Here is a 17,835-nt window from a genome sequence, read left to right on the forward strand (position 1 = left end):
TTTGATATTATATATATATATATATATATGAAATAAAAAAATGTATTCAGAAAAAGGCCTCTGTCAACATGTAAATTTGAAATTAATTCGAATTTCAATATTCATTATTGATATTACGAAATCGTACTTCTACACATATATCAAATTTAAAATTGCTTAACGACTAACTTTAATATGGGCATTTACAAATTCTTCCTCTTCCCTCCCTCTCTATTAAATAAATCAATATAAATTTCTTAATGATAAAATTTAGGAAGATATCTTAGAGAATTAAAGCAATAATTTACAAAGCACAGTTTTACAAAACTTTACTGTAGAAATAAAGAATATCTGAATATCAACGGGAATTTATATTCAGAGCTTATTCCATGATGTAATAATAAGCGTAAATGGCTAGTTTACATTAAGTAATTGGAATATTTGTCAAAAGCAACAGATAACATTAATAATAGATAGTATCTCTAAAGAAATTGTATATAAAGGTATATATATATATAAAAGAAACTGATATATAATTTTATATTACCGACAATTTTTACTATAAATAAATAACTTGTACATTATAGTTCCATTCTTATTCTTTCTTTTCTTCTTTCTTTTTTTGTTTTTTAATACATAAAAGATAAATTTAAATTATTATCCGCGTACACATGAGTGCACAGAAAAGAAATTTATTTTGGACCCTTTGACATTAGAAAAATATTGTTTTTCTTATTGTCACAAGTGTGCAAAAATGGAGCACACGTTTGTCTAAAAAAAAAAAATGGGACTTTTTTTATCGAGCCTCTTATTTACTTATTATTCAAAAATCCCAGAGTTGCACGCATAACAAAAAAATTAGCTTAGCATTTTATAAAATATAATTTTTTGGCACAGGCATTCAATGCTTCCGATGACGACTGTAAACAATTTATTCGTCATCCTCGTTACGCGTGCACTACGTCGTTAAACATGTTACAACGCAATGCGCACCAAAGTGTATTAACGTTTTATTAATAATAAATAAACGTTTCAGTTCTTTCGGACTCTTCCAGTAACATGTATAAGACGATTAAAGATTATTCACCGATATGATTTGATTTATCCAACCGATAAAGGCGGATACTTTAACATAAACACCAGGAACATCCAACCTTCCACAGCCAAAGCCCCACGATACTAAACCTGCTAATTCGTAAAAGCCATCATCCTGACAAACCAATGGACCTCCTCCATCACCCTATGATGTTTGACGATATCAGATATTAAAAGATATATCAAATATATGAATATTATCGTTATACAAAAATATACATAGACACTGCTCAAAAGCAATTAGGGGAAATATTGCAGTCATTGACCTTATCAACAAGGTACATAATATCTGAGATTTAAATGCATATAATAAAACGATTAAAAATCAATTCACAGTTTCCCGGGTCACTTTTTTTCTTCCATTCTATTTATTTGGACGCTTGCTATAAAATCAATTAAGTCACTAATTGTTTTGAACTGTGTATATATCTTGTTATGATAAATCTCATTTAATTAATTAATTAATTAATTGACTGTGTACATACCTGACACGCATCATTGCCCTGCTCTCCACCCGCACAAAAACTACTAGCTGGAAGTATAAAGATTTTTTCCGTCACAGCGTTTACTTTCCTTATACATTCGGCATCGCTAACAATCGGTATTTCTGCTTCACGTACTCGAAGAGGAATGGGACCAGCTGTACAACGAAGATACGATATTACAAAGATAAATAACTGGATAAATGTATATTATTGATGTTTACGTTTTTACCTTCACCCATGTATCCGTAGCCAGTAACCGTACACCGTTTACCAGCTGTATGACTAACACCTCTAGCAGGTAAACAAACAAGACAAACTCCATCTTTTAATTCCGCTTGGCCATATAATTTCAATAGAGCTATATCGTTATCTAAAGTTTGGCTGTTGTGATTGTGATGAATGTAAGTAGTAGCGACTCTTAACGTTTGCGCACCAGGACTACCATACTTGCGAGTTAAATCGTGATCTCCAACTCTCACATAGATCGCGTCACCGGATCTTACGATACTGTAAATATAATTTGCTTTGATTATTTCCGAAGAAGATTCAAATGAAATTATATCGAGTTTGTCAATAAGTAATGTCAGTAAATATATTTGATACGTCGTTTATTTACATATAAAATTCTGACATTATTTATTAAACCAACGTAATGAAAGAAATGATATATGTAGAAATTCTTCAGCTTACTTTGTGACACAATGAGCTGCTGTCAATACCCATTGAGTACCGATAAGAGCTCCACCACAAAGATACTGATTAAGAGAATTAATAAGAGCAACCTGCCAACACCATTCATTGGCATCTGCATCTTCTCCCCCAACTACACGTGCAACTCTTTCGGAACTACGAGCTTGAATCGGGCCACGAGAAGTTCCTTTTACACCGCATACATATTTACTGTACACTGGACTCTTTGTAGTCGTCGATATCGTCATCGTTGTCGTTTCGTCTGTAAAAAAATATCCAAATTTTTGAAAGAACGTTTGAGAAAGAAAAAAAATTTGATATAAAAGATATGATTACTTACAAATTGTTGGAGTAAAGTCTGTCGTATATGGTCTAGACGTAACGATATTGTTGTAAGTATCATTTCTGTTAGTCAAAATCGGTTCACTGCTATTTCCACCGTGAAGTTCTCTGATTAATGATTTCGGGGCGCAACATTGATGTCCCTGTTTCTTGCACTTGAACAAATTCGTTAATTCTGCATTTCCTATAAACCCAATCAATGAAAGAAAATGTACATACTTTTTTAATAAGAGATAATAATAAAGATGAAATTTACTTACTGAAACAAGTGAAGGATAAGTAGGATACGATGCAAGAACCAGGACACTCCGGACGTGGATCAGGTGGTAAAGTTATGGTGGTTGTTGGTCTCGTCGTAGGTCTCGGTCGTGGTCTTGGAGTCTAATTTGGAAGAAGTCGGTCGATGAGTCTCCTTTTTGAAAAGATCGTTGTCTCTTTAACGCTCGGTTTACAGTACATCTTCCGAGATCTTTACTTGCCTCGACTCTTATCTTCCTTTGGGGAGGAGGGGTTTACCGTAAAAAAGAAATAGAATCACCTGCGGCGGACTTTTCGTGTTGTCACAGCAAATCGATCCAGATTGACAAGTGGATGTTTTAGCAATAATCACGTTTGGTCGTTCACAGAATGCTGCCATGATTGTCAGCAAGCAGAAACCAGGGCAAGGTGGCAGTTTAGGTTGAGGAGGCGAAGGCCTTGTAGTTGGACGGACAGTCGTCGTTGCTTCCTAAACACGGATCTTGTATAAAACTTGTCTCCCTTCAAAATCAAATAACAAAATAAAACTCTTATAAACTTATGTACCTCTTTTACAAGTAATTCGGTAATGCAACAAGATCTATCTCCTGGACAATCTGCTTCTGTATCAATGTTGTCGCAGAAGAGAGCATATAGGCCGCTGGTACATTCGCCTTTACATGGTTTTCTCAAAGTAGGCTTTGGTCTTGTTTGCATCGTCGTCGTACTCGTTGTTGTCGTAATTGCCGTCGACGGTTGTTTAGTCGACGTCCATACCGTACTAGTTGTCGTCGTCGTAGCCATTGATGGATTCGTTGAGTGAATACCAGGCCTCGTACTCGTTTGAGAAGAAATACCATTTTTGTTAGATATATTGTATCGACTTGCGTTTGTTCGATCGATCACCAATAATTCTGCTGGTGGAGAATCACCAAAAGCATCTCTCGTGACGCAACATTTGTGTCCCAACTTGCAGAGAGAGTCTATAGCGAGTATAGCATCACAATAATCAGCTATCCTTTCTGGCATACATATTCCCGAGCACGTTTTTCCTGTTAATGAATGATAATTGAGTGAGAAATGTTTCGAATTCCCTTTCTTCAAGGTGATATTTAAATAAACATTTGATTAAAGAATAACATACCTTGAGATTTATCAGCTGGCTCGTTTTGCTAGAAAAAGATTCAATTATTTGAACCATTAGATAATTATGTTTGATTGAGTATCTTTGATATCAAAAAGAGTATCAGTAGACTCACTTTACTCGGTGTAGTAGAAACCGATGTAGAGACAAGCGTAGTAGTCGTTTTCATCGTCGTCGTCGTCGTTGCTGCCGCCGTTGTCGTCATCGTCGTCGTCGTCGTCGTCGTAGACGGAGTTGTAGTCGACAAAACTATAGGAGTAGTTGTTTGTTCGATGAGATTTTCATCGGAAGACGATGAAGAAGAAGAATTAACCGGCTCAATAATACAACATCGCATGCTACTCGTTGGACATTGAACATCTTCGAGTACTTCATCGCACATCAAGGTTGCAAGTGCATGGACGCAAACACCAGGACAATCCGCGCTCTTTGCCGTGCTGGTTATAGAATCCAAGAGACCTTTTAAAAAGAAAATCTTACTCGGAAAGGATACATAAAAAATATAGGAACTATCCCGTGCTATCGTATCATGTGCTTCCCCTATCCTAAATTTAACATTAAAGATAACTGTATATCGGGTGCAGCTGTGTGAGCATCAAGAGCCGCTAAGAAATTCCTGCATACGTAATTCTACGATCGGCTTACAAAGTGGTCAAGGATGACTGAACTTGATCTTGACATTAGATACTGGAGGGAGGAGTTAACGACCTGTTGGGAATTTATTTCCCAAAGTATTATATTTTATCGATTATCCTATAATTTACATCAAAATTTATTTTGTTAGGAATTCGATGGTTTACTTGGGAAATATATAAATATATATTCCATGTATGTATGTATGTATGCATGTATGTACGAATGTAGGTAGGTAGATAGGTATGTATATATGCATGTATATATATATATATATATATATATATATATCGAGAATGGAATGTCATACGTGTGCTTTAATGGTATAAGTAAGAAGAGTGATTCGCGTGATCCGTTAAGCGATAGAAGCAACGAAGGAACTTCCGGTCAACTCGTACAATTATGCTGTTGGTTAGCGTGACCAGGAAAAGTTAACGTTTTTCTATTTCTTTAAATCTCCAAATACTATTATCATTGATTTCGCTTCCAGAAGAAAGACAAAAAATCAATTAAGAAAGTTAAGAAAAAAAATAGCAAAAATAATTCTCGAGGACGTTTAGTCATACGTGTTGGACGAAAACGGCAAGTAGTATCCGTGATATTTGCACGCAACGTATCGAGGAAAGCCAGTTGGTTTCACTTTGGCAGGCATAACGGCCCAAACAAACATAACGGTAGTTAACGAGCGCCTTGACTCGTCGCGTGTAGCCGAAGACGGCTCTTATACACGTGCCTCTCGCTTTATCTAACGTAATAGTTTTTCGAACTCGACTATGATGCACGAATCTCCTCGAATATTGGTTTATTTCGAATAGGAGCATCATCATTATAATAAATACCTTCTTCTTGAATTCTCTAATCTCACACTCATCCCATCATTTTCTTTCATTCAACTTTGTTGAAACTCTATTTCTTTCTATTTCTTGAATGAAAGAACGAAAAAAAATTAATAAATAAAAAAAAGAAAAAAGAAAATAAATAAACCAGTGTATAGTTTAAGAACCGTTATCAGTTATGAGGATACCGACTATGCGTTCATTTTATCGTTGATTATTTTTCGTTCGTAATGTGAGAACGGTAAATATCATACTTAGATAAATTCTTAGAAATTCATTGAGATTGTTTAACATTCGTTCTATTATATATAATATATTCGTTATCATCGAAGAGGTGTCCACGTATACCACTTTTTCCATTTGGCAGGCAGTCTTCATACCCGCCAACGAATCGAACGTTATCCGCATAGCACGCTATACAGTTCCTAAGTGGGACAGTCGCATCCTTCCAGATTCTACCTATAAAAGCGTGCGCCGCATACGCGCGCGCGTATGCGAATTTCTATTTCTCGAAACCTCGACTCGTACGTATGTATCTACAGATACTCTGTGCTCACTTTCTTTCTTTCTTTCTTTCTTTCTTTCTTTATTTCTTTCTTCCTTTATTTCTTTCTTTATTTCATCGATCACCTTCAAGCGTTGTCACATCGTAGTATACACGTTATAAATACGTGCTGTTACCATGATCTTTGATGTAGGTATTCGTCATTAGAAAAAAGATTTCTACTTGTTCCGGATTTGTTACTAATCGCTTTCTTTTCCTGCTTGTAAAAATGAGATCGGATATGACATGTTCCGTGTGAGTGTAAGCGTACTCTTTGACGAGTATCTCTATCGAGAATCTAGAGAAGAAATAGAAGGAAGCAAGATGGAAAACGCATCAAACTTGAATTTACCTGATAAGAAGCTGCCGGCTAAAGAATCATCGTCTTGAGCATCGACCGATTTCCCGATGAGTATAACGAAAAGGACGATGCCCCTTAGGGCTGTTCTTAGTATCATCTTTGATCTTTCTTCTTCTTTCTTTTTCTATATCTTCTTTTATTATATCTCTTTTTCTTTCTCTTATCGCTAAAGTATATCCTCTTCTTCTTATTCGTCAAGAATGTGAAAAGATTTGTAAGAAAGAGAAATGTTTTTGAATACACTATCGTTAATGGATGTCATGTGCCCGTAAAACAACGGTTTTATCACGAATAATTCGATGATCAAGAATTATAACGCGGAGAGTATCATCCGTCGTTTTACCGTCCGTTCGACTAACTGACTGACTGACTGACTGACTGATTGGAGCGAAAGAAGAGCGATGCCCACTTGTGGGTCAGGGTGCGACTATCTCTCCTTCTTTCTCCTAATGCCGCCGTCTTTGGTACAGTACATGAGAAGGACGATGCCTCTGACCGACCTCAAGGAGAAGTATTCGGAAGAAGGAAAGGAGGGGATAAGGAAGCCTACGGAGAGAAGAAGGTCAAAGAAGAGCGAAGGAGAAGAGGAAGGAGATATGAAAAGAGACAGATAGATAGAAAGAGAAAGAGAGAAAGAGAGAGAAAGACAGAGAGAGAAAGAGAAAGAAGTCGGAAGAGAAGGGTAGCTGACAGGGGGCGTCGGATGTCTCCCTGATGCTCCTACTTCTTTAATCTATTTTTATTGACTCCTTTAAATGGTGAATCGTTTTATGACGCGTATCTCTTTTTCCTTGTTCCATTTCCTCGATCGATGACACTCCTACTTTCTTTTTCTTTTAACAATCTAAAAAAAACATGACAATTGTTGTTTTACTTTCTAAATGAAATATATTCCCATGATAATTTATAAATTACCTACAATTTTATGGTAACACATAGATAATATTCTTATCTCGTCTATGCTCGGGATAATATCTAAAAATAGAAATATTAAATATATTAGATTTATTATATTTATAATCAGACATTATATATTTCACAAGATATATAATACATAATGTATATTTGTATTGTGCTTCTCGATTACTAAACTCTTTATTTAATTTGTTCTAAAAATCTTTCTAAAAGCTCTTGGTTTATATTTTAATTTGCAATATTTTGATTTTCATTTAACTTAAACTTAAACATGTCCTAAATATATATATATATATATATACGTGATATACATACACGCAAATATATTTATTTAAATGCTACCACGCGTAATGTGGATAGCCTTACGAGTATGCGGCAAAGACCTTTCTCTCTTGGCCTTACTATGTTCTTTGAGATACCACTACGTTTACGAACGAACGTGTCTTTCTTTTTCGTAGCGTGTAACTTCATTGGTACTCAATCTCTTTCACTATTTTTTTCCCCTTCTTTTACCTTCTTTATCGCCACTTTTTGCTTCTCGGTCAGATTCGCCCCTTCCGCTTTCAATTCTTTTGCTCCGCCCATTTGTGTGAACCTCACATCTTGTAGATACATATAATACAATCCACATAATGTGTAATGCGTATAATACACATGTGCAAGACTAACGGTACTTTATCCGTAAATGTACCAACATAATACCGTACGATATTTTTCTTCGAAAATTATCATTGCCTATGCAAGCTGCATGTTTACTATGAATTTCGTATGTATAAGAGGACGGAGATAATAGTCTAAATCTTATTACATACATAAATACATTAACGCATATAAAAAAAAGTAATTGATTATACTTACTATTCTGAAAATGTTTATTATTTATCGATTATAAAAATATATGTCAACTATGTGTATCGAATATAAAAATGTACGTATTAATTAAATTATAGTTTTTAATAAAATATATAAAAAAATAACTGCTATGTTACAAACCTAAATGAGATGGATTAAGTAAAGTAAACTTCTCTATACATTCAATTAACCATATCAGAGGTAGACTTCTTATGTGACACATGTTATATTTTATACGTGGTTCATCCTTCCCAGGAGCATATATAATATAGTGTGTACACTTGTACAAAGGATGGTGAGGATTACGAGCGGTATGAAATGGAATATATTGCTCCTTGTCTTTTATATCTTCTGGATTCGGTTCTCTGTTAAGGACGGTTCCATCACCTGCGTTTATTAACTTCGTCAATTCTTCCTTCGTTAAATTAACATCGCCGATACGATAAACAACCTTAGCTTGTAAAGCAAGATAAAAGTAACATCGATTGAACAATCGTGGATTCTGAAGAAAAAGAATATTTCAAAGGAAATGTATATTAGATATATTAGTCTGTTATTAAAAAAGAAAAAACAATGAATAAATAAAAAATTATCCAATTTACTTGATGTTCTTCGTTTTCCCTAGCTCGCTTGGGTACTCCCAAAATAGGACAACCACTGACTTCAAATAATTCTAATTCCATCTGATGTATATCCTCCAATTCTAAGCTCATAGAAATCCCTATAAAAAAAATATAATAAATATATAAATAAATGAATTTTTTCAATTTATATCATTAATTAATCTTCTTACATTCGCTGGTCAGTAACCATTTGCCATGGAGTAAAGCAAGCATAACATCATAGGTAAGATTGGTAATATTTTGATTATTTGCTTCGACTATTACATGAGTTACGCATGATCTAATATATTAAATTAAATAAAAATAATATTATATATCTATACTTTAGAAAATATAAGAATTATATTATTCTGATTTATACATACTTGTAAGTAGGCACAAATTTTATCTTATGTTTTGAAATTGCTCCCTCAAATAATTTTTGGCTTCTTTCATTCAAATTCGATAAATATACAATCAAATTACTATTATATAATGATTGATTGAGAGTACAATTTAAATCATGTTCGCTGTCTACATTATTAGAAAATAAATCCATATCTGATAGAATTTCCTGCATTTCTTTAGAGCAACAATAATCTCTGTAAAAGTATGTATTACATTTTATTAACTTGGGAATAATCAAACTCTTGAATGTTGGATATATTCTGAAAAAAAAGAAAATAGATACATACATAGGTTTTTTACCATACTGATCGTAAACATCTCTATTAGCATGATATTCAAGTAATAGTTTTGCTTCTTTTACTCTATTATTTATAACAGCTTCGTGTAAAGGTGTCCTATTTTCTATACCTGGTACATTAGAAAATGCACCAGCCTTTAATAGTAATTCACATATTTCATAATGACCTAAATTTATAGATTCTTGCTGAGAAAAGAATTTTGATAAGTCAATAAATAGAATAATTTTAACAATTACATTTAAGAAAAACTAAAGCTATATTAAGCAATTTACCAATGGTGACCAGTTAGCATTATCTTTTGTATTTGGATTTGCACCAGCTTTAAGAAGAGATTCCACTGTTCCTTTCTGTCCCTGTAAAAAAAATTAAATATATTTTATGCAAATGTATTACAACTTGCAATTTTTTATATTATAATTATATTATATAAAATAAAACTTATATAATATATAATATAATATATAAAAATATGTAAAGCTTATATAATATACCTTTATGCAAGCTGTATGTAAAGGGGTTTCACCCTTTGGATTACGTTTATTTATGTTCTTAACAGTGTTTCTTGGTAAGTAATTAATAATAGTATTTTGTGAATTAGTCGGTAATCTATTTCTTTGCGGAATACTTCTTATTTCAATATGTATGTCCCACAAATTGCTATTAATGGTATATAAAAATAAATTTCATATATAATACTAATATTCAGAAATATATAATATTTATTTTATATAAAATACGTGAATAAATCTTACTCTTCTTTTATTATATTCGCAATAGCATCACAATCACGTATAAGATTTAATATTGTATGATCAGTACGTATTTCATTTGGTCTAACTGGTACATCACATTGATAACATTTTGAATCATCTACACAATTTGAACAAAAAAAATGTCCACAATTGGTATATCTAACTGGATTTATCGGTTTGTTTCTACTATGAAAAGTAAACAAAAATAATAAATAAAAAAGATGTTAATATTGTATATTCTTTTACAATAATCATAAATTAATTTGCCTACAGAAATTACCATTTTCCACACATTAATGCACTCGCAAACTTTTTTAAACTTTCGCGAGTATTTGTCCACGTGATCTCCATTTTGATATTTCTTGTCAAAAAATTAAGCAAGAAAATATTAAATTATTACTTCAGGCACACAAATGAAATTCGAAAAGTACAATTGAGACGTTTTACAAAATAACTTTCCCGCACTTTGATATTTTTCATTGACATAGAAAATAAATATTTAGCAAGAAAACGTGTTTGTATTATGTTATCAAAATATACCTTACCGGCTGGTACATGAACATGATTACAGCAACTGACCGCATTGGCGTGCATTATGAAATATAATATACGTATGTATGTAGTACAATGTGTAGTGTATGGCTAATTGATTTCGAAAATACAAAACAAAGTTGTATTATAAATTTTAAGGTTAGATTTAGAGGATTTAATAAAAATTATTGACAATATTACAATGATATTAAAATATTAAATAAATTAAACATCAGTTAATATTGATTGATATGTTTGAATTAACGGTAGATAATATGATTTTATATAAATTCAAGTAACAATAGAGATATGAGCCGATATATCAATATTTTTTGTTCAAAAAAATTTAATATTTATTTTACATCAAGACTATGTAAATTTTATCTTCTATAAAACATATATGTTAAAGGATATTAAAATATTAAAGTATGAATACATTAACACGATGTCCTGGTATGTATTGTGGAAAAGAATTATTAGCAAATGGAAATTGGAGTGACTGTGGTGCGTGTCCTCGTGGATTTAGAACAAATGTTTCTTCTGCCTGTGTTCTTTGTGAAGATGCACCTATGTTTTATGATTGGTTATATCTTGGATTTATGGCATTGCTAGCATTAGTTTTACATTGGTTCTGTATTGATGGGGTCTCAATGCGACGAAATATACCTAAAGAAGTCATTGCATTGCATCTGTCTGCATTATTTGAAGTTTTGAGTGCATCCCTCATTACTTTACAATTAACTGATCCTATCGGTACATTTGGAATAAGATCTTGTAAAACACGTCGTCTTTCAGATTGGTATACACTACTACATAATCCTAGTCCAAACTATGAAACAACTTTGCACTGTACTCAAGAAGCAGTATATCCTTTGTTAGTAATATTTTAATTGCATATTTTAATCTTTCAATGAGATTTCTTTCATTAAAAAATTATTTACGTACATATAAATTAATTTATATTTTATTATCTTTTAGATATACCATGGTTTTTGTTTTTTATGCTCTTGGCGTAGTTATTATGCTGATTTTAAGGCCAATGATAACAAAAAAATTTTTACCTAAACATGGAAAATTTTCAATATATGCTGCACTATATTTCTATCCTATTTTAGCACTTTTACATGCCGTTGGAGGAGGTCTTATATGTAAATAAGAAATAAATCATTGACTTTTTATTGAACTAATAAAATATTTAGGACTGATATAATATTATATTTTGCAGATTACTCATTTCCTTATATAACTATTATTTTGTCAGTTTTATCAAATGCAGCACATTTTGCTTTCAAATTAAATCAGGTAAAAAATTTTATATATTTTTCTATTTACTTTAATATTTATATATTGTTATATAGTTTATTGATACTAATCTATTAAATTTTTACAGACCATGAAATCCCTGTTACTTAGCTCAGTTTCAGATGTAAAAAATGTAATAGTAATACTTGGTCATTGGTTGTTACATGGTTACGGAGTAGTAGCTGTTGCTACATTACGTGGTATTAGTATTCATCCAGCAATGCTTGTCTTGGTTCCTTTACCTGCATTGTTTTATATTTTTACAGCAAGGTTTACTGATCCACATAAACTTGATATACAATAATAAAAAATACTTTTTCTTAACCAGTAAGTGAAACAGTGTCAATCCTAATGGTAAATATCTTTTTTACAATCAAGCAAAATCTCTTATTTTTCTAGAATTTAATATCTCAATTTCATTTACGATTATCTGTTAATATAAGCTACTATTGAATATTTCAAATTACTTTTATCATTAAGCTAAAAATGTGTATATATACAAAAATAAATTAATAAGATCAAATTGCTGTATAATTAGTTTTAAAACAAACTTTTTTTTTGAATAAAGACTTGTCATATATTATTCATCAATAATTTAATTCTCCACTTAATTTAAAAATTTAAATTTCCACTTGACACCTTTTAAGTATACATATGAAAATAAAAGTTTGATTCTATTTGATTTTATCAGTTTACTAAGTAATATTAAATATTTCTTATGGAATTTTTTAAAATAGAGTTAAAAAAAATATACAACTTTTCAATACTTTGCCATACTTTTTAATGATATATTAATCGTAATTAACATCAAGCAAATCATTTGCATAAAACAAATAATTACGTTCATTATAGATAGCGAGTGAGTATTAAATGCACAATATTAGTTTACATCATCCTTGGGTACAAAAGTTAGAATCAATGTACTCTTAGATGATATAGGTATCATATTTGAAGGTAGCTTTGTTCTGAAAATCAATGAATAAATTAATAGTATTTTGTAAAGTTTTATTTCAGAATATTTTAGATTTTATGTACTTACTTCAAGGTACCTCCATTTTGAGTATAATTAGGACTATATGTAAGTATAGTCACTTCTTCTGATATTCCAGGTATAGATGATAAATCTATAATTGTAGGATATTCTTCGCTTTGGTATGCTACTAGGTATCCTGGATTACCACTTTTCAACCTAAAAATTCATTAAAAAATAGAGCTAATGTCCATAAAAATTTAATGGTCTTTTGATTACATTAACCAACTCGTGTATGTTATTACTAAACTATATAAACCATAATTACATATATTAAATAAAAGATCTATTTGAAATGACATGCAGAGAAATGCATACAGTATGTTAGTGAACTCACCAACTCCTGTGACACATAGAAGGAAACATGAAACAAGGTAAATTAATCTTGGTTAGTTTATTATATGAAGGTATTATCAGTTATGTACCTTAAATATCAATGTAAAGAATAACTTTGGACAAATAATTGAGCTCTAAATGGATCAATTTGTGTTATGTTATCATGTGAATACAACCAATTGCTCTATTCTTTGTAGATTTATTGTAGTATGATTAATTTTACTATTATTCGTTAATAATGTATCATTAAACTTTTAGCGATTATCATATGTATATATATACATATAATAATAGTAATATATATATATATATATATATATACATATTAGGAATTACTATAAAAATATTGATATATATTAAGTAATTATCTAAAAGGATTTTACCTTGTATATACAAAAACGCTTCCATTTACGACTCTAAGATCAGTTTCTCCATAAAGAAATGTTGCACTTGTACGAGCTTTAGCTAATATTGCAAATGCATTTTTGGCAGATAATGTATCATTTAATCTAAGAATAGGTGTTCCTGGCAAAAGCATAAACATTAGTGTTATGCTATCTGCTATATCACCTGCCATTCGTTGTCTTAAACTATATTGTTCTCCATTTACCTATAATAAATAAATATTATTGTATTTTCTAAAAAAGAAAAAGCTTATATGTTGGACATATTTCTCTTTATTTTAACGATGCTTACATCCCATCCAGGCCAAGATGAAATATTTATCCACTGTTTAATGCCTTTATACAAAATTGTTGCATTTATGCTAGCATTTGCTGTTGTTAGAAATTGAGAATTTTGTGGAAGACTTAATGCCTTCTTTTCATTGTAAACTTCTAAAATATCTGCTCCAATATCATCTTGTAATGTAAATAAGCTGTAGAATTTTATTAGAAACTCATCATATGTAGAAAAAAATATATATTATTATATAAATATATTTCTTTTGATTTTTAAACATTAAAAATAATTACCCTTGGCCTTTAGTTTCATTGTAAACTATTTCTTGCCATTTTGTTAAAACTGCTACATTTTTTGGTCGATCTCGGGTATATACATGCACCAATGATTGATAATTATCACTTTCAGTTGGTATTGTACTCAAAGATTCATCCCTCAAAATAGGATCTTCTGTCAGATATTGAGTATTTGCTAAACGAAAACCATTAATTCCCAATTTTAACCAATGTTTCAAAATATTCTGAAATAAAACAATATTAACATAAATAAATTTATGTTATACCAATTAATTCATTCAAAATCTTTTATCAAACAAAAAATAACTTACTTCAAATTCTCCTACCACTTGTGGGTTAGAGAAATTCAGATCTGGCTGAAATTTATTAAATTGATGAAGATAATATTGGCCTCTTTGCTCATTCCATTCCCAGGCAGATCCTCCATTTACACTTAGCTATATTAAAACAAATAATTATAAAATCTAAATGCATTTGTAAAATAAAATACTTTTTATCCAAAATGTATGCAAATAATTATAAAAATGTCTATATAGAAAGGATGTATTTACAAAACATTCATAGGCACATATAGCATTCAAATGATTACAAGAATGTTAAATATACCCAATTATTAGGAGGTTGCCTTTCACCATCAGAAGTATGTCCATCTGCCCAAATATAGTAATCTGTGTAAGGATTTTTATTGTTAACAGATTGTTCGAACCAAAAGTGTTTCACGGAAGAATAATTAGGATCTAACTCCAAAATAAGATGCTGGTCTCTTTCCTTTGCAGCTTTAATAAGATCTTCTAGATCACTTATGTCGCCTACTTGCGGATCTAATTCTATGAAATTTTCCGTATGTCCTAAATGCCATAAGTAATAATAAATATAAATAAAAATCTTTCTATATATATATTTTGGAAGGAATATCAATAACAAACATGATTTGCATTATTTTTGTTTATACCTTCTAAACTTCCTTTCATTATCGATGGTAAACAAATTGCCTTTATATGTTGTTCCTTTAATTCATCCAGGAGAGATTGAAAACCTTTTAAATTTTTGGTAGGTGAATCAGAAAATTGTAATCGAACAATAGGACTCTCTTCCCACCATTTTCTAGGCTTTGGTGCTACGCACTTTGGTGCCATTAAAATAATAGCTACAGCACCAGCTAACATAGCGATCCATAATATCCAAAAACTAATGAATAAAAACCATCTTAAACGAACCCAAAATGGATCATTAGCAAATTTCATCAACTCTTCTTTCCCCATTCCAGAAAATGTCTGTTTAGCAGTTTCAATATCGATTTTTGCATCTCCATTTTCCGATATAAATTTAACCTATAAACGAAAAATATTTTTATTTTCATGTAACAATGACAAAAACTATAAATTGTTAATTTAGATATATTTCACTAAGAGAAAGTATGATGCAATTTCGAAAACTTCTTGCTTCTGTATATCGTTTTATTTCTTTACAAAATTAAGTAATCTCTTTTATAGATTATTATTGGTTTTAACAAATTATTTCTAAAAACAGAATTTCATTCGATATAATAGATTTAAAAAAAAATATAGGGTATGACGTAATCAGAAAAAGATATTCGATTTTTTTAAAGAAACCTTAATACGTGTCTTCATAATTCTTACATTTTATTACATAATAAATAAATGGAATATCTTTATCTTTAAATTAAATTATTGTATTTTATTTGAAGAGAGCAATATTTTATTCATATTGCAAGTCATGGTAAATACCCGATTATGTTGGAAAAACCGTGCTCCTCCTACATTAATTTCATCTTAATTTCTTTGAAATACGAAGAAAAATTATATTATAAAAATATATCTATACGTTATCGTATACCTTATGTTACACATCGTCTCGACATAATATATAAATGCATAGTTTCTCGGTTTTATATTAAAAAAAAAAAAAACCACGTGAAAGCATAATAAATCCATAAAGTAAGAAATAAAAAAGAAGAATAAAAATGATGGCGTTATTACCTCTGTAGCATCTTTAGTAGGCGAAATTTTACTCTCATCCGTAAGCATTCTCTCCTTTGTTCCATCATCGAGATCACTTTCTCCCCCATTTTGTTTTCCCATATTTAAAAGTTCGTAAGATTTTAATTGTTGATCAAAGGAAACTGGAGTACTATCATCTGTTTCAGACTTGCACGTTGGAACGACTGAAGACGCCCGAGACGATTCTTTCATTTCGTTGTTATCTAAATCCTGCCTCCCACTCTCCATAGCTACGAAACAATTCTATTAAGTACGTATGTATATCGTAGAACGTAGAGAAACTCATCTGAATTTTTAAATAGAATTCTTTGTCTACACTGTACTTACCCCTAACTTTCGCAGTCTCTTATTCGCGTAGCTCAGCTTAAACTCGGAATTCAATCTAAAAAATCCGAATTATTATTTAATTTGAAAATAAATAAATTAAATAAGATGCTGTCTTTTCAGCGATTGTTTTATAGAATAGAAATAATAAAAAAAAAAAATAAAATATCTAGGTCTATCGATAAAATGAAATATAAATTTCTAACGTACTTAGTGATTAGACAACCACCAGCATCCACTCGCAGTCCTCGAATAAGATCGAAAGACTAGTTTGCGCAACTCTGTACCGTTGAAAATTCAACGATTTTTCTTCTAGTTCTTCTTACTTTCGACCTCTCCGTTAGTACTAATGGAATAAAATTTAATCGAGATGTAGAACACGATGTATTCACATATGATCGCAGGGCTGGCATATTCTTTTTTCGTACATTTTTTTTAATTTTTTTTTTTTTTTTTTTTTTTTTTTTTTTTTTTTTCGAAGGATAAAAATTATGAAGATTTAAAAAAAAATTTCTTCTTTGTTTATTACTTTAATTGTTCGCCATTGAAAATCCCTCTTTTTTTCATATTGTTATTGAATATATTATGAAGTAATTAAAAAATTAAAATGAAAACAAAAATGATAAAATAAAAAATCTAATAATTTTATTGACTCAGGGGTTTACAATTACTAGTTCCGGTACTTTACTTCGGTACATTGCTCTGATTCGACTCATAATCCGTGTCATGCTACATACTAATGTTGCATTTATCGATTTTTATCAAAACGACTGACTTCAAACGTATTATGGAAATGCGCGATATTTGATTTTTCTTTTTCTTTTTTTTTCTTTTTTGAATGGAGACTCGTGATAAGATTAAAAAAAATTAATGAAAGAAATTAAATATAAACTATATAGAAATTATATATATATATAAATAATATATATATATAAATATGTAGATAAAGTATATATATATATAAATATACAGATCGTGGTAAAAGTTACAATAAGTTAGGAAGGATTAAGAGTATATAACGTATCGATTTAATTCAATAACAATTTTATTATAAGCTTCTGTATTTATTTATAAATATCTCTGACTATCATTATAAGTTGACGTTTGATTTATTTTCGTATTTAATCCGATTTTACATAT

General features: G+C 30.5%; 4 protein-coding genes across 6 annotated transcripts; 1 reads left to right on the top strand and 3 right to left on the bottom strand.

The window, feature by feature from the left end:
* Window positions 1-589: 589 nt before the first annotated feature.
* On the bottom strand, window positions 590-8,189 carry LOC124948904 (protein masquerade). Its single transcript, XM_047493258.1, has 13 exons — window positions 7,577-8,189; window positions 7,266-7,321; window positions 6,338-7,190; window positions 4,088-4,431; window positions 3,973-4,000; window positions 3,396-3,880; window positions 3,130-3,318; window positions 2,852-2,972; window positions 2,590-2,775; window positions 2,250-2,511; window positions 1,789-2,066; window positions 1,560-1,714; window positions 590-1,219 (listed from the first exon to the last, which is right to left on the bottom strand). The coding sequence occupies exons 3-13, from the start codon at window positions 6,441-6,443 to the stop codon at window positions 1,052-1,054; spliced, it is 2,322 nt and encodes a 773-aa protein (XP_047349214.1). The 5' UTR covers window positions 6,444-7,190; window positions 7,266-7,321; window positions 7,577-8,189; the 3' UTR covers window positions 590-1,051.
* Window positions 7,304-10,202, bottom strand: LOC124950076 (BRCA1-associated RING domain protein 1-like). The gene is made up of 10 exons (XM_047496283.1): window positions 10,195-10,202; window positions 9,914-10,079; window positions 9,695-9,775; window positions 9,411-9,607; window positions 9,102-9,317; window positions 8,907-9,016; window positions 8,716-8,834; window positions 8,255-8,615; window positions 7,775-7,863; window positions 7,304-7,321 (listed from the first exon to the last, which is right to left on the bottom strand). Exons 1-10 carry the CDS (start codon window positions 10,200-10,202, stop codon window positions 7,304-7,306), a joined length of 1,365 nt encoding a protein of 454 aa, XP_047352239.1.
* A 668-nt stretch (window positions 10,203-10,870) lies between these two features.
* LOC124949963 (JNK1/MAPK8-associated membrane protein) lies at window positions 10,871-12,592 on the top strand. The gene is made up of 4 exons (XM_047495957.1): window positions 10,871-11,579; window positions 11,684-11,853; window positions 11,931-12,007; window positions 12,096-12,592. Exons 1-4 carry the CDS (start codon window positions 11,134-11,136, stop codon window positions 12,309-12,311), a joined length of 909 nt encoding a protein of 302 aa, XP_047351913.1. The 5' UTR covers window positions 10,871-11,133; the 3' UTR covers window positions 12,312-12,592.
* A 179-nt stretch (window positions 12,593-12,771) lies between these two features.
* Window positions 12,772-17,055, bottom strand: LOC124949319 (neutral and basic amino acid transport protein rBAT). 3 transcript variants are annotated; one of them, XM_047494245.1, is made up of 12 exons: window positions 16,906-17,055; window positions 16,699-16,753; window positions 16,351-16,601; window positions 15,303-15,681; window positions 14,957-15,198; window positions 14,662-14,787; window positions 14,348-14,574; window positions 14,070-14,250; window positions 13,757-13,983; window positions 13,375-13,380; window positions 13,047-13,196; window positions 12,772-12,972 (listed from the first exon to the last, which is right to left on the bottom strand). In XM_047494245.1, the coding sequence occupies exons 3-12, from the start codon at window positions 16,597-16,599 to the stop codon at window positions 12,888-12,890; spliced, it is 1,872 nt and encodes a 623-aa protein (XP_047350201.1). In that variant the 5' UTR covers window positions 16,600-16,601; window positions 16,699-16,753; window positions 16,906-17,055; the 3' UTR covers window positions 12,772-12,887. The 3 variants fall into 3 exon arrangements, with proteins under 3 accessions (XP_047350201.1, XP_047350291.1, XP_047350368.1); XM_047494335.1 differs by having other exon boundaries at window positions 16,351-16,614; XM_047494412.1 differs by lacking the exon at window positions 13,375-13,380.
* Window positions 17,056-17,835: the final 780 nt, after the last annotated feature.

Source organism: Vespa velutina, chromosome 1, assembly GCF_912470025.1.
Source record: "Vespa velutina chromosome 1, iVesVel2.1, whole genome shotgun sequence".
Lineage (NCBI taxonomy): Eukaryota > Metazoa > Arthropoda > Insecta > Hymenoptera > Vespidae > Vespa > Vespa velutina.

Coding starts and splice junctions, on each gene's coding strand:
- LOC124949319 (XM_047494245.1), bottom strand. CDS start 16,599: ATGGAGAGTGGGAGGCAGGATTTAGATAACAACGAAATGAAAGAATCG. Junction 14,788..14,956: donor GGCAACCTCCTAATAATTGG/GTATATTTAACA, acceptor GTTTTAATATAG/CTAAGTGTAAATGGAGGATC. Junction 12,973..13,046: donor CAAAATGGAGGTACCTTGAA/GTAAGTACATAA, acceptor ATTGATTTTCAG/AACAAAGCTACCTTCAAATA.
- LOC124949963 (XM_047495957.1), top strand. CDS start 11,134: ATGAATACATTAACACGATGTCCTGGTATGTATTGTGGAAAAGAATTA. Junction 11,580..11,683: donor CAAGAAGCAGTATATCCTTT/GTTAGTAATATT, acceptor ATTATCTTTTAG/ATATACCATGGTTTTTGTTT. Junction 11,854..11,930: donor CGTTGGAGGAGGTCTTATAT/GTAAATAAGAAA, acceptor TATATTTTGCAG/ATTACTCATTTCCTTATATA.
- LOC124948904 (XM_047493258.1), bottom strand. CDS start 6,443: ATGATACTAAGAACAGCCCTAAGGGGCATCGTCCTTTTCGTTATACTC. Junction 4,001..4,087: donor TTTCTACTACACCGAGTAAA/GTGAGTCTACTG, acceptor ATCTTTTTCTAG/CAAAACGAGCCAGCTGATAA. Junction 1,715..1,788: donor CTACGGATACATGGGTGAAG/GTAAAAACGTAA, acceptor TTCGTTGTACAG/CTGGTCCCATTCCTCTTCGA.
- LOC124950076 (XM_047496283.1), bottom strand. Junction 8,835..8,906: donor ATGGTTACTGACCAGCGAAT/GTAAGAAGATTA, acceptor TTTTTTTTATAG/GGATTTCTATGAGCTTAGAA. Junction 8,616..8,715: donor GGGAAAACGAAGAACATCAA/GTAAATTGGATA, acceptor CTTTTTCTTCAG/AATCCACGATTGTTCAATCG.